Source organism: Festucalex cinctus, chromosome 21 (genome assembly GCF_051991245.1).
Source record: "Festucalex cinctus isolate MCC-2025b chromosome 21, RoL_Fcin_1.0, whole genome shotgun sequence".
Classification (NCBI taxonomy): domain Eukaryota; kingdom Metazoa; phylum Chordata; class Actinopteri; order Syngnathiformes; family Syngnathidae; genus Festucalex; species Festucalex cinctus.
Genome location: NC_135431.1, coordinates 674,162 through 688,651, shown reverse-complemented (window position 1 = coordinate 688,651; position 14,490 = coordinate 674,162). Strand labels below are relative to the sequence as shown.

The 14,490-nt window shown below is 47.1% G+C and overlaps 4 protein-coding genes across 8 annotated transcripts in view; 1 reads left to right on the top strand and 3 right to left on the bottom strand.

Moving 5' to 3' along the window:
* Positions 1–544: 544 nt before the first annotated feature.
* kif25 (kinesin family member 25) lies at positions 545–5,962 on the bottom strand. Its single transcript, XM_077511435.1, has 13 exons — positions 5,536–5,962; positions 5,278–5,457; positions 5,051–5,213; positions 3,779–4,127; positions 3,087–3,126; positions 2,954–3,021; positions 2,822–2,887; positions 2,624–2,761; positions 2,407–2,559; positions 1,863–2,078; positions 1,472–1,500; positions 1,247–1,384; positions 545–882 (listed from the first exon to the last, which is right to left on the bottom strand). The coding sequence occupies exons 4-13, from the start codon at positions 3,889–3,891 to the stop codon at positions 737–739; spliced, it is 1,107 nt and encodes a 368-aa protein (XP_077367561.1). The 5' UTR covers positions 3,892–4,127; positions 5,051–5,213; positions 5,278–5,457; positions 5,536–5,962; the 3' UTR covers positions 545–736.
* A 243-nt stretch (positions 5,963–6,205) lies between these two features.
* On the top strand, positions 6,206–7,513 carry ccdc167 (coiled-coil domain containing 167). Its single transcript, XM_077510964.1, has 4 exons — positions 6,206–6,373; positions 6,439–6,533; positions 6,940–6,992; positions 7,198–7,513. Exons 1-4 carry the CDS (start codon positions 6,323–6,325, stop codon positions 7,320–7,322), a joined length of 324 nt encoding a protein of 107 aa, XP_077367090.1. The 5' UTR covers positions 6,206–6,322; the 3' UTR covers positions 7,323–7,513.
* Positions 7,514–8,843: 1,330 nt separating this feature from the next.
* gpr6 (G protein-coupled receptor 6) lies at positions 8,844–13,117 on the bottom strand. 2 transcript variants are annotated; one of them, XM_077510956.1, is made up of 3 exons: positions 12,969–13,117; positions 10,764–12,511; positions 8,844–10,090 (listed from the first exon to the last, which is right to left on the bottom strand). In XM_077510956.1, the coding sequence occupies exons 2-3, from the start codon at positions 11,197–11,199 to the stop codon at positions 9,117–9,119; spliced, it is 1,410 nt and encodes a 469-aa protein (XP_077367082.1). In that variant the 5' UTR covers positions 11,200–12,511; positions 12,969–13,117; the 3' UTR covers positions 8,844–9,116. The 2 variants fall into 2 exon arrangements, with proteins under 2 accessions (XP_077367082.1, XP_077367083.1); XM_077510957.1 differs by having other exon boundaries at positions 12,416–12,511.
* Positions 13,118–13,267: 150 nt separating this feature from the next.
* fig4a (FIG4 phosphoinositide 5-phosphatase a) overlaps positions 13,268–14,490 on the bottom strand; it is a 30,853-nt gene continuing 29,630 nt past the window's right edge. For all 4 annotated transcript variants that reach the window (XM_077510945.1, XM_077510944.1, XM_077510943.1 and 1 more), the window contains one exon: positions 13,268–13,511. In XM_077510945.1, coding sequence (XP_077367071.1) covers positions 13,334–13,511 — 178 coding nt within the window. In that variant the 3' untranslated portion in view covers positions 13,268–13,333. The remainder of the gene's footprint in view (positions 13,512–14,490) is intronic.

The window sequence follows — 14,490 nt, the reverse complement described above, 5'->3', positions numbered from 1 at the left end:
CATTTTTGTACTACACAATTGTTTTGTTCCATTGTGTCATATAGTTGACTTGATTTTGAACAGGAAATGGTGTCATAAATTGGTAAGAAATGACGTAACTCACCGACGACGTGCGCCATTAGAAAGGTCAAGTGGTTTGTCAGAGAGAGAGAAAGAAGAAAAACAACTCAAGTTAAGAAGAATTCACCGAAGGGAACGAGGTTCGTATTAGTCACATTTATTGTTTAACTCTCGCTATATTTTACATTGTGTGATTTGCTGCAAGGTGGAACACTATCGTTTTCATCCACTAGAGTGTGCTAACGCACATTGGTAAACAGCTAGCAACGCGATGGCTCAAGATTCGGTTAAGGTTAACATTTGATATAATATGTCAATTGTAGTCAAAGAAAATATTGTACAAGCTATAAAACAATATTTTAGTTATAGTGTATGGCTTAAAGAAGGTAAAATGGATGCACAAAACATACCGTTTGAGTTATTAATGGCATTTTGTATTGTGTGTTCACATAAAGGAAGGTAAATAAAAGTTGTGGACCATCAGTTGGAGAGACCACATTTATTTAGTTATTTATTTATTTATTTCATCCCAGGATGCTACAGAAAATGTGTTTGTTGGCGACGCGTGGGACGTCATCCATCCATTAATCAAACTTGATTGCATCATTGGTTGCCATAGCAAAACCAGCGTTTGGACCTCAGGTTGCCGGTCGGTCGGTCGTCCGTCAGTCGTCCGTCACTTGACGTGGTCGCTCTTCTTCCCGGCGGGATGCGGACGCACTTGTCGCGCCCGAGCGCCGAATGAAAGCGTCTGCAGGGACTCGCTGAGGAAGCGGCGCGCGGGGGACACGCACAGCATCACCAGCAGCTCGCCGTCGCCCCCTGGTGGACAAGTAAAAGTGAAGCCGAGTGGCCAGCGGTCAGAGTCAGCTCGGCATTCTTGAAGGCACCTCTTCATGTCAGAAGCTGCATCAAAGCTTTCTTTATGCTCTTGCATAAAAAAACAAAAACCCAAAAAAAACATCTAAATACGTTTTTGAGAGTGAAGGACAACGTATTAAAAAAAAAAAAAAAAACGTGTTTACACGTTTTGGGGTTTGAATGAGTTAATTCTATCTGAAAAATAACGGAGTTATCAAATTCATGCTGGATAAAATATGAACTTTTGACTGCTGAAGACGTCTCAATGAGTCAAGGTTTGTGTGAGTGTGAAAAAACCCACAGCAAAAGAATGGAAGCGTCTCACCGATGGCGTCTTTGAGCAGGTGAGTGAGTTTGCTGTTCCTGTAGGGGACGTGCGTCCTGCGCTCGGCCAGCGCGCTCACCACGTCCCACAGCGCCGACACGCTGCGCTTGATGCACGACCACTCCCACGCCGACGCGTCTCACGGACACACAAACGCACATCACGTCGCCACGCAAATTCCACAAACCATTCGCGCTCTTCCATTGGCAGCAGGTGTGCGTTTACCAAGTGTGCCACCGAGCAGTACCAGACACCTGCTAATAATGATAAGTTCTGCATATGGAAGTGGGCGTGGAAAGTGATGCTTAGAAATAAACTTCAATGACTGTCCCATTGAAAATGAATGGAAAAAAGTTGATATTAAACATTCAATTGTGCAAATACTGTAAGTGATGTGGAGTCAGCCAATATACACCCCAGCAGGCGTGAATTTTTGAAGTGAGTTGAAATTTCAACAATGTCAATTGCAAGTATTATGTGGGAGTTATTACACGGCAAAATAAAAATGCCAATAACATACAATAAATGTTATTGCAGCTATTTTTTGGAACGAAACCCCAGCGGGAAACCAGTGAAGACTTGATTCATAAAGTCAATGTTGAAAAAACCGTTTTACGGGTGAAATTTGCGCTCACCCGCACACTCGCTGCTCGCCAGGTCCACCAGCCGCAGTTTGCTTCGGAAGGACGCCGGCGACGGACTGCCGACGGCGTCTTCTGGCGAGTGGCGCCCGGCGGGGTCGCACCAGGTGAGCGCGAGCGTGACGATGAGGTGGCAGCGCAAGCGGTCGGCGCGCAGCCGCAGCATCAGATGTGCCACGTCGTGCACCCGCCTGACGCACACAAAAAGTCACAAATCTGTTTAAACATGAAACCGATTGCAACCTCTTGAGCATTTTTTCCCAATAAAACGTGTTGAACTGACAAAAGTATAACTTACTTTTTACCTAAATAAATAAAAAGTGCATAATTGAGATGAATCTTCACAATGAATGAATGTAACGAAAACGTGTTTTTTTTTTCTCCGACCCGCGTTTGATTCCTTCTGACTGGATTGTGTCAGTTTGTGTAGTCAATGTTAGTTATCGTTTTCGTCTCAATGAAATTGTGTGGGAAAAAAAAAACTTGTCGTCAACAAAACGATGCCGCGTTTGCGCTCACTCGTGCGTGAGGGAGGTCAGCTGACAGGAAGCGGCGGCGGACGAGGTGACATTTCCACCATCTTTGGCCAGCAGGTCGACGGCGTGCCTGTTGCGCACCTCCACCGCCGACATCTCCAGCGCGCGGCTCGCCCGACGCTCGTCCGACATCATCCTGCCGGCACAAGACACCACGAGCGTGGCTTGCGCCGCGTCCGACCTCGGAAATGCATTTTTACCGGAAGATCTCGGCGGCGGCCTTGACGACGAGGCCTTCCCGCAGTCCCGACGCTCGCTTGGACTCGGGCCAGCCCAACACGGTGTGCGTCTTGCCGCTTCCCGTCTGGCCGTACGTCAGGACGCAAACGTCGCGGCGACTGCCGCAAACGTTTTGCTGCTCACGCGTGTCCACTCTGTCGCTGGCGGCGTGCGCTTACCCGTCCATCAGCGAGCCGAGGAGGGGCTTGAAGACGTCTTCCTGCGACTCGTCCGGCCCGTGAACCCTGCGGGAAGCCGTCGGTGACTCGTCGGTGACTCGTCGGCACAAAAAATAAGGCACCCGGTCGCACCTGTCAAATCCAAAGATCTTGTCGTGCGCCGCCACGCCGGCCTTGACGCATTCCACCGCCAGCGTGTCCTTCCGCAAAATCAAAACGCGTCAACCCCAAAAAAAAAGCCACAAAAAGTGTTTGTGAAACTTACGTGGCTGATGGCGCGAATCACTTCGTGGGATGAGCAACACCTGAAATGGACATTGGAGAGGAGGAGTGGCAACCGCAACGTACCAGATGGCTCACCAGAACGATTAGCAATATAGTGGTCAGGTCATAAATCCATGATAAAACTAAAGACATAAACTGATGTCTTTTCAATGAGAAAATCGTTTCTTTTTGTACTTTTGTGGGTTTTTTTTAACAAATACTTCCATTTTCTGTCAACAAATTTGTAAACTAGTCAGTCAGTTACATAATTCTTTCATTTTATAAAACTGTCGCACCATTTTTTGTGTTACATTGTAAAGTAAATAAATAAAATGACTTCAATATTAAATCCAAATTAATATTCCTCAGTAATTGTGCGCTTCAAACACATAAAATGTTTTAAAATGTTCAAATTGGAATATATAATCCACATTTTAGATAGGATAGATAAATACGAGTCAAAGTCTTCTTCTTTGCCTGAAGACTTGCGTCCATTTCCCACCACTCTTATGAGGCACTCCCCCTAGTGGCAGGCCAAGTAATTGCTCAATAGTGGCTGTATATTAACAACAAATATCACCATACTTGTGTAGGCTTATCGATAATCTTGTCAGGAGACAAAGTATCACGATTTATCGATATATCGTCAGTTTGCAATGTGACATTTGAGCGCGCAGGGAGAGACACACGCACCCACATCCAGACGGGGACGTCTGGACGCAGTCCAAAGGTAAAAGAGGACGAAGCCTGCAGTGCACTCGCACGTTCCCGCCGACCTCCTGCAACAAAATCCGATAAAACAACATTTGAGCTCAACTGCCCACTCGATGCTTTCACAAATGAGCGACGATTCATATTGTGGCAGCCAAATATGGAGGAGGAGGAAAAGTGGACATGTGGAAGTTAAGGCGACGCGATGATGTCATCTTCAGCATGTGACTTTTACCGCCAGCGCGTCGTCATCAACTTCTTTCCTCCTCCTCTGCTCCGCTCTGCACTTGTCCCGTTCCTCCACCAGAGGGCGCCAAACGGCCTTGCAAATCTGAGCGCAAGCAGCCATTGGTGACCAAAGCAACTCAAAACTTGGGATGTCAACAAAACGACGCAATTAGGAGGGATGACGCAATTGAAAATTCAAGACAAAAAACAAACAAACTTGCAACTGTCATCTAGTGTTCATTTTGTCAACAAAAACTAAACAAAAAAAAAAAATATATTTTTTTTTTTTAAACACACATTTTTCACCGGACTAAAACTAGACTAAAACAATAAGCGGGACTAAATCAGTCTTTTTGTTGACTAATGAAGATGAGACGAAAATGTCCTTCACTTCATAAAAATTAAGGACATTTTAGTTCATGAACAAAAACGATTCTAATTTAGTAAGATGTGGTCTCTGCTAATCTGTCACGTCTGTGACACGGTCATGTGACACAGCACAAACCCATGGGACAGACAAGAGGTGAAAGGTTAAAAAAATATATATAATTTAAGATGAATCAAACAGCCATAACGTTCCAACAATAATGTTAATCCGACTGCTAGCTAATGTTGGCTAACGTGCTAGCTTTTAGCATGTAGCCACTGTTAATTGTGTGTCAAGTTGTTTTTCATCAAAAAGATGAATTTGATCTGAAATTGTTTTAAATCTGAAAAGGTTCAATAAATCTGCTGACAAAAAATATATATATACACAAATGGTTGTCCTGACTAAAACGACTAGGCGAATACAATTACAATTTCTTAGACTAAAAAGCGAAGATAGTAGATTTATAGTCGACTAAATACGGGATGATGTTAACTAACTGTAATAAAAACTGAAATTGGCCTAAAACTGAGACAAAATTTCAAAACGGCAGCCAAAATGAACACGACTGTCGTCAAGCCACATGTAAATGGTGAAACATAAACGATTGTTGCAAATGAGCAAATGCAATTGTTGTCTTGAAGTATTCATCGACTTACTTTCAAGTGTGTTCTGGCCGCACTCGTTGAGCGAAGAGCATCTTTGTTGTTGTTGTTGTTGTTGTTGTTGTAGCTCGTCCTGCAGCCGCTTGCTCTTTTCCTCCAGCTCAGCGGCAAAGGTCACGTAGGTGTCCAAAAGGTGACTTAGGCAACACTTCAGCGCCTGAAATGAAGACAACGCAGACGCAGGCAAGGAAAATGTTGTTCCAACTTATTGTGTCCTTTACCTGAACCTCCACAAGGAGTTTGGCCACGGCCGAGCGAGTCAACATCTTTTGGACCTGCGCCATCTTGGAGGCCTCCTCGCTCTCCTTCTCTTCCTGCTGATTTTGTTTTCTGACCTCGGCGAGCCGAATACGAAGGATGGCGTTCTCCGTCTCCAATTCCAGGATTCGCTCCTCTTGACCCTACAAACACCATTCGAGATTTCATCACCAAATGGAAATCCAAACAAGCCTCCAAACAAATATTTGAGCGCCACTTACTCGTCATTTGTGTTCCAGCAGGTGCACCTGATGCGCAAATGTTTGCTCACGGTTAACAAAGAGAGGCATTTTGTTGTTGTTGTTGTTTTAAGAGTACGTTTTTGGATCGAGGAAGAAGAGATTTGAAGCGGCCTTCTCTCTGCTGTTAGCAGACGCGTTATGTCGTCTAATCCGATTAGAAACTGCTCAGCCAGAACAACTCGGAACTGCTCACCTGTCTCAAAAACTCTCTTCTGTAAATAAATGCCATTGCATTTCTGTTCCTTGAATTTTGTTGTTCACAAAAGTCGACTTTATCAACGCAATTAATAGCATTCAAAACGCTGGAACGAGCATGAAAACGCACCACACAGTTTGGCGTTTTTTGGGCAGTTCTAAGTTATTTCATTTCCATTTCCAGTAGATGGCGCTCATGCACGTCATTGATGCTTTCACAACTCAACTCCACTCAACTTTATTTAGAAACAACAATCACACACATATAAAAACAGAAAGTTAAAACAACACATACGTAACAAAACAAACACAATAAAAAACGACTTATTTGTATTTGTTTTTTTCTTAATTTCTCTCCTGTGTATTGTTTTGGTAATAAAAAAATAAATAAAATTAAATAGACGGGGCCGGAAATGAAGAAGTAAGTACAGTAGGTGGCGGTAAGAAGCAAAAGGTCGTTTGCAATCCGCCAATTATTGGAGGAAGAAGAGGAAAATGACTTCCGCATTCGTCACGCTCTTTGAAAGTCTCGTCTTCCAGTGGCCACGTTATTAGTTTTTACGTTTGAAAAATGGTGAGAGTGAAGGACAAACGACGGGAGAACAGCAGCGTGGCCAGCGAGGTAACATGACAATCACAAGTTGAACGTTTTACAATCGACATCCAATGTTGACTGATTGACTGCAGATTGACCGCTTGGAGGAACGGCGGGCTCGTTGCCATGACAACCTGGAAAGGGCCGATTTCAGGAGTAGGAAGGCCAAATTGTCCGACGAGGAGAGGTGACGCTATTCATCTCTTGTATGATTTATATTCTTCATAATAATTAGCATAACACAAGTATTGACATGTCAACGGCCTTTTGGAAGTAAAGTCTTGTTCGCTGCTTCTTCTTCTACGTTTTCCCTCAAGTCTCTGTGGCTGTGCTACAGCGCCACTACCAGACTTGGCGTATATATTACAGCCGTTAAACGTCCTCGGCATCTTCTTTTTAGACAAATTCGCATCATGTCTTGTTTTTTGTTTGAGGAGCCAAACAAATTTGCTTCCGTGTGAACAGAATTGATTCTGGACAAAATGATAACTTTTTACTGCTGAAAATGTCTCAGTGAGTCAAGTAGAAGGGATATGAATGTCATCATCCAACGTTGACATTTTTGAAACTTGATTTTCATCCTTTTTCCACAGACAAGAAGTGGAAAAAGAAATGCAAACCTTAAGCTCCAGGCTGCAACATTTGGGTGAGTCTCATAAATTGAGTTGTTCCAAACGAGTGAGGCTTTCGTTGACACAAATTGCACACAAGATGTCCATTTCAATAATCGTGCTTATTTGGCCCGCTGGATCGGCGAGGAAGACGATCCATTACACTTTTGAGCCCACATCACCACTAAATGAGTTGAATTGTGAAATGTGTTGTTTTTTTGTGTGTGTGTGTGGCGGCAGACGAGGAGTTGCAGCGTTTACGAGGGCACAATCGGAGGAACGCGTTGCTGTCGCTGGCCCTGCTGGCCGTCTGCGCTCTCGTCTACTACTTGTTCCTCGTCTACGACCAGCAACAATCATCATGACTGTAAAAAAAAAATAAAAAAAATAGTTTTTGTTTTGTTTTGGGCCATCTCAGGGAACCGCTGCACGTGGATGAGTTGCCGATCGTGGAAGTGCCTTCTTGTCTTTGTGATGGCCATTCAAGCCACTTAGGAATTGTTTTGGCAGTGCGCGTCGTTAAAGTCAATAAATGAGAACTGGACAGAAAAGTGGAGTTCATTCAAAGAAGGATTTTTTTTTTTTTTTTTTGTCCAAAAGGTTTAGGAGGGATTTTGCACAGATGGAGTATCAAAAATGTTTTTGGAATGTGAAAACAACTGAAGCCGAATTGCTTGTTTTGTAAATGAAGTGCACCAAATTGGTGTTTTGAGAGAAGCGCTTGCAAATGCTAATGCGACAACGTGCGGCTATGCTAATGGCCTTCGGGAGGGAGCGGGTGACGGCCGGCGACTGGCGTGAGTCGCACGCACGCACGTGTTGATGGCAATTAGACAAGAAGGCTGCGACGGCTCCTTTTGGGGCTTGGGTCAGGCTGACCCGCCGCCGCCACTGGACATTTTGCACAAAGAGAAGAATACTCGTCCAGCTGTGAAAAAGACACTTTGAACCGACCTTTGAACTCAAGACACGTGAGCCTTTGGCTTGGCACTACAAATATTTTTCTTTTTTTTTTTTGGTCTTCATTTAATAGAATTTGATCACATTTTCACGATATGTATTTTTTCTTTTTCAAGTGTCAATAGTTTTCATTCATTAGTAAATAATTTTAGTAGGATTACAAATAGTTTATGTAGAATTGTGTAATTTCTTTATCATTAAAAAAAAAAATTCTAAAATTGATAAACAAGAGGCCTATAATGTGTTCCCTCCTTTTTCGCAATAAGAGAACTTCTGCAGGGGGATTTTGAATTAAAATATATATTTTCTGGTTGCCAACCTTTCGAAAGACTTATTCCACTTAATGAATGTAACTTTTAGCATGCAAAATGTCGACTGAATATCAAACTGCTGCTGACGTTTTTCATGTTTCTTCTTGAACCGAATGAGAAAGCGGGCGGGTGAAATATGACGTCACGCGATCCACATCCAAAGGAACAAAACTTCCACCGGATTGATCGCTTATGAACGCAAAACCAAAATATTGAATTGTACGTTTGTGGTAAAAGTCAAGAGATGGATGAAACGCACGTGGCCATAAAAAGCCAGTGAGTTTTACAGCTTATATATATAAAAAAAAAACCTAAGCGTCAAAACAAACATGTCAGACCACGAATGGACTTGACCTCTGACCCACTTGGGCCTTGCCTGTCCTAAGCATTTTCTCAAAACAGACTCGAGTCAAGTTAAATTGCAAATTGGACCAAGTTGGAGAAGGTATGATGATGTCATCGGCCGGCGGCGTTTGGGTTGCTCACACACGCTTGCTTGGGTCCGTTTTTTCAAGACGAGGACGTGTTGGGTGAGGCCAAACGCGCTTGAAAAAGTGTCCGGCTGAAAATTGAAGCGACACACAAATGAAACAAGACAAGGACGCCTTTTGGCATTTGTTGTTGCGCTTTATTGGTTTGTTTTTTTGTCCCCTCCCCTGGTAGAAAATGCACAGTGAGAGAGAGGAAAGGTAGAAACTGGCACACTGGTCACAATCAAAGAAGTTTTGTTCTAATACGGCGTTGGCATTTCCACATTGACGAAAGTGCTCCTTTTGTCATCAAGTTACATTCACAGGTCAAGTGTCAACGTTTGTTCAAGTGTTTTGTCAAAGTTTGCCGTCCATCCGCCAGCAAAACGTCGCAAACACCTTGATGGTTTTGGGCGTCTCACACGTCACTGGGCGAGGCGGCGCGGTAGTAGGCGTCGCGCGGCGGGCGCCGGCAGCAGCCGCACAGGAGCCCGAGGACGGCGCGCCGGACGTCGGCGTTGCGGTAGGCGTAGATGATGGGGTTGAGCATGGAGTTGTAGGCGGCGGGCAGCAGCGTGGCGTGCGCGTACACGGGCGGGTCGTCGGGCCGGCCCAGCAGGCAGTAGACGGCGAAGGGCAGCCAGCTGGCGCCCAGGCTGCCCAGCACCACCGCCAGCGTGGACGCGCCCTTCCGGGCGGCGGCGTAGTGCGAGGAGGCCGCCAGCAGGTGGCGCTGCAGGGCCATCTGCTGCGCGTGGCGGCACACGATCTTGCAGATGCGCGCGTACAGCGCCAGCATCAGCGCGAACACCAGCAGGAAGGCGGCGGCCAGCAGCGCCAGGCCGCCGCGCGTCAGCGGGCGCACGGCGCCGCACGCCGCCGGCCGGCCCACGCAGTTCCAGCCCAGCGCCGGCAGCAGGCCCAGCAGCAGCGCCGCGCCCCACGTGGCCAGCAGCATGGCGCGCGCCCGCCGCCGGCGCAGCCGCCCGTCCGACAGGTAGGTGAGGGCGTGGCGCAGCGACAGGTAGCGCTCCAGCGTGATGGCCAGCAGGCTGATGACCGAGGCGGCCAGCGCCGCCACCAGGAAGCCCGCCGTCAGCAGGCCGGCCGTGGGCGAGGCCTCGCCGGCGCGCTCCAAGGCGAAGCGCAGCACCAGGCCGGCGCCCGCCAGCAGGTCGGCCGTGGCCAGGCTGCCCACCAGCGCCAGGCCGGGCGTCCGCAGCGCCGGCGTGCACGCGATGGCGCCCACCACCACCGCGTTCTCGCAAGCGATGGCCGTGCCCGACGCGCACAGCATCACGTCCCACGGGTTGAGCGTCCGCCACGCCGCCGTCGTCACGTTGGGCTCCGGCCGCCACGACTCGTTGGCACCGGCCGCATCCATCTGCTCGCCTGAGGGACGCCACAGTAGCGCGTCGCGTCAAAAATGCCACGCCTTTCAATCACGCTTGCTTTTTGCTCGCTTGTCAACATTCAGCGCTTTTTCATTCGCTCCAATTTCAATGAATTTGTTGGAATTCAACAAACACCTCCATCAGAATCCCAATGGACAAAAAAGACGTTTGAAGTCATATTTTAGGTCAAATAGAGCAATTTGAGTTGACAAAATTGACAGTTAAGTCGACATTTGCCTTCAGCATACATTTCAACTTTTATACAGAAAGTGAGAACATATATTTGTAACTGTAGTTATATATTTAGTTAGTTTCATTCCTTCTGACTGGATTGTTTTCATTTTCGTTTTAGTCATTTATGAAATTGTCAGTCCATTTCAATCAATGACTTCTATTGGAGTTTTTGTTTCATTTTCATCTAAAGAGAAAATTTGTGAGGAAAAATGTTCATGGACAAAATCATCAGTGATTTGGACGCGCTCGCTTCTTAATGAAGCTTGAATCCATATTTGGACGTCACGATGATGATGATGAACATGAAGCTGTCCATCAATTTGCTGTCTGCGGTGCTGAAGCGCAGCTCCAACTGTGCATTTGCGAGTTGCCAAACGACATGCACTCACTCGACAGTCACCCACATCCAAGAAAAGCCGGCGCCTGCGGCAGCTCACCTTTTGCTGGCTGGCTGACGGGAAAGCGGCGAGTCCCACTTGCACGCGCAAGCAGGCAGGCAGACACGGGCGGATGTCGGCGCTCCGCGCGCATGCAGCGAGGGGGACGAGATGGCAGACGTGCGTGTCGGCGAGCAAGAAGCAGCATCGGAGGCGGGCGGCCAGCTTTAAGCGTCCGTGACGTCACGCGAGGGGGAGGGGCAGGATTTGTCACCCGGGTGGGGAAACGCACGGCCGACACTTGATTAGGGACAGCTGACGCTCCATATACGAACTCCGCTCCAGGACGCACGAAAGCACGAATAAGCGGCAGACGTTCCAAAAAATTTGCGGTGAAACGCTCGCGAAGGAAGCGTTCCAGTTCGCCTTTTCGTTTTTGCTGTGAACTCGGCGTAACATTGACTTTTTGCATACAAATATGATCCGTTATCCACATAGCTGCAAAGAGGGCTCTTCAGCACTTGTTGGTTGCCAAGCAACAGATGTTGCATGCGAGGAGGACGGACGGACGGATGGATGGATGGATGAGATGAGATGGGGGTTGTCACGCGTGCTTTTCATCCTCACGAGCGAGCCAGCTCACATGACGTGGCGAGTGAGTGGCTCAAGGACGCAGGAGACTTTTTGGTGAGGCACCAAACTGCCGCCAGCCTTCAACTTCACTCACAACAAACATGTTGACAAAGATCAGATGTCCAATTTGTCGGGTTTTTTTAAATTTGCGTGTATGTTGAGTGTGATATTTGAGAATTGAAATCGAGGAAGCTGCTGATGATTTTCCTGCTTGTTCCAACATGTGTCAGGATAGAAGCATGCAAAAGTCTTTGGACCATTTATGCACATTTGCATCGACAATTTCGACAGCATCTTTTCCCAAAAGGGTTGATTTGATTTTTTTGGGTCCTGTGACCAAAGGGCCCCGAGTTGGGGGCGGTGCCTATCAACTTGTGAGATAACAAGAAATCATCGTAAAAAAAACAAACATGGCGGGGGGTGGTCCTGGTTCCCGGCCTCGAACACAAAAACACGTGTGGCAGGCCGGAAATGGGTCACCAAAGCAAAAACGATGCACGTGCGCACTCGCTCGCTGATGACAACACGTAATGACGACAAGTTGCATGATGACCCTTCGCCGTCACCGCTTCTTCTTACGTGTGCGATTGTTTGGTGCACTTTCAAGGGGACAACGTCACATCAAAACCCTCAAAATAAGTCTTTCCAAAGGCACCAGAAAGAAAACAGTCAGCCCCCCCCCCCCCTTTCATTGACAGGTGTGGGAGGCCGAGTTTTCCCGATTTTTTCTCTGTCAGGCTTGCAGCCACAACAGAGCACGAGACTCCAACACCAACACTTTCTTGTCACGTCACAATTTGATGGACAAATGACAAACTACTTTGGAGTGAGCACCCAAATATATTTTTCCCCTGGGGGGGGTCATGACAGAAAATGATTGACAAGCACTGATCTAAGGCCACTTGAGACATCAAGATGCATTTACCAATCAACCAATGACGCCATTCGAAAGCAACTCAAACATGACTGGGATATCATACATTGAAATTAAACAAATAAATGGACGTCCGAATCATCCATCTTGCCAAGAAATTCTTTAAAACTACTTTGCAAATGTAAGTAAAGCAAGATGTAAATACCTGACGACGCACGCGTGCGCCTGCCGGTTGTTGAGGGTCACATGATGCCGCCATCTTTTCCTTCGCCAGGTGTGTTGGCGTACAACGCTCGCCGCTCTGCAAATGCAATCAAAGCTATTTTTAGCAACACAATCACAACGTCCATAACAAGCGATCTGCAGCTCGTTAGGAGGCCACATCGCACATGCCCGCAAAACGCTCGCCCACAATTGCTTCGGCAACATGCAAGCAGACGCAAACACGCAACTTGCTGCCGCTAACAAACGGTCGCCTCCGACACACGTACACCGAAAGCCACAAAAACACACACAATTACAATACAAATGCTCAAAAATCACAAACGTGCAAAACAAATCGAGTTCATGGGTCAGAAGGTATCATTAGAAAATGCCGGCAGACATGGCTGAGGATGAAGAAGATCCGCTGACAGTTTGCCTATGCGAGCATTTGTGATCAAATTCCTGCGAAGGACTCGAACGGCGCCACGCAAATGCTAATGGTTAGCATGCCGGCACTCGACGCGTGAAGGCAGTGCACGTCGATTGCGACTTACTTGCGAATGGAGAGAAGGGGGCCGTCCTCGGCGCTCGCATGCCCGCCGCCGCTGGCCAATCCCCAATCTCGACGATCCTCGACGATCCTCGACGATCCTCGACGGCCGGCTCACGAGGCTCTCGGCCGTTTTTGCCGACATCTGAAAGCAAACGCGAAAAGAGCCGCGTCAGACGTCGCCAACGATTGACGGCAGCATTTGCGCAACTTGCCTCGTAGGTGCGACAACACAAGCGATTGCTTTCCGAACGCACGACAAACAATCGTGTCCATCGGCAACAAACGGGAGCTTTCATCAAAACAACTTTGTGTTTTTTTATTCCGCTCGTGAAAAGTAAAAATGGTGAACTGTAATCAATCTGCGTGTCACATGAATCTGTTCTTGACGTAGTCCCTGTAGATGAGCAGGTCGCGTCGCGTGAGGGGCGGGACTTGTCCGCGGGCCGCCATCACGTGACTCTCAAAGAGGTCGCGGCTGTCGCCGTCCACCTGCGGCGGCGCCGACGCGTACACGCTGTCCTCGGGGAAGCGGGACACCGGCTCCCTTCGGGGACACACAAACACGCAGACCATTGTCACAAAGACCCTTTTCCACCTGCAACAAACAAACAAACAATGTGGCCAGGAGTGGCAACACTTTTTTTTTTTTTTGGGGCTGTTATGACACTTTGTTGTGTAACACGCACACACACTTGCGGGGTCATGTGGGCAACGCACACACACACATTTGGGAGGTACAATTGTGGGCTCCAACTTGAACTCAATAAAGCAAAATGTGCTATTAACTCATTTGGAAGTGATGCCTAAAAAGAAAAAAAAATTGCACATATTTGTAGAAGTTGATTTTGATCAAATGATGTCAACAATATTTGATCATTCTTGATATAAATAATGATTTGAACTAAAGAATGTGACGAATGAGCATTTTGCCGACAGCTCGTCAGCCGTTTCCAAGGAAGTGGCCTTCAAAATAAGAATGTGCTTCCAAGCGCGAATACCGTCGTCACGCCGCAGATGGAACGAGCGCCGCACGTCCTCAGGTGGGCAAAAGGTGGTTATCAAATGAATCCACTATTTTCAGAATTGAGTAACATTGTCCACATCCGCCAATTTCAGTCTGTCAACAAGTGCAAATTTTGCAAACATTGATGGATTGTTAAAAAAAAAAAAAAGAAAAAAAAAAAAAAAAGGGGACCTCCTGCTTCTCAGCCGCCCTTTAACAAGACACCACTTGGCGCCCTCAACTTTTATTTCCCTGTGGCATGCGTAAGGTGAGCGTGACATCAAGTGGACGCTTTTGTCTGCTGGCACATTTGCCGGCCACATTTTGTTTTGTCAGAGGTTGATGATGGGCGAGGCCAAACGGCAGGAAGCAAAAGCGTCTGATCCCGACTTTGAAGATAAAAAAGGTTTCACAGTCGTCACCGGACGCCACTTGGCCACCGGCAAGCTTCGACGGGCTTACGAGAGGATGAAGATGATGATGACGACGATGTTTTGTTGGTTTGAAAGCTGAAGCGGAC

Coding starts and splice junctions, on each gene's coding strand:
- ccdc167 (XM_077510964.1), top strand. CDS start 6,323: ATGGTGAGAGTGAAGGACAAACGACGGGAGAACAGCAGCGTGGCCAGC. Junction 6,374..6,438: donor ACAGCAGCGTGGCCAGCGAG/GTAACATGACAA, acceptor GATTGACTGCAG/ATTGACCGCTTGGAGGAACG. Junction 6,534..6,939: donor AAATTGTCCGACGAGGAGAG/GTGACGCTATTC, acceptor CTTTTTCCACAG/ACAAGAAGTGGAAAAAGAAA.
- gpr6 (XM_077510956.1), bottom strand. CDS start 11,199: ATGTGGATAACGGATCATATTTGTATGCAAAAAGTCAATGTTACGCCG. Junction 10,091..10,763: donor CGTCAGCCAGCCAGCAAAAG/GTGAGCTGCCGC, acceptor GGCGTCCCTCAG/GCGAGCAGATGGATGCGGCC.
- kif25 (XM_077511435.1), bottom strand. CDS start 3,891: ATGTTGTTTTATCGGATTTTGTTGCAGGAGGTCGGCGGGAACGTGCGA. Junction 3,127..3,778: donor ACGTCCCCGTCTGGATGTGG/GTGCGTGTGTCT, acceptor TGTCCATTTCAG/GTGTTGCTCATCCCACGAAG. Junction 2,762..2,821: donor CTCGGCTCGCTGATGGACGG/GTAAGCGCACGC, acceptor CGTTTGCGGCAG/TCGCCGCGACGTTTGCGTCC.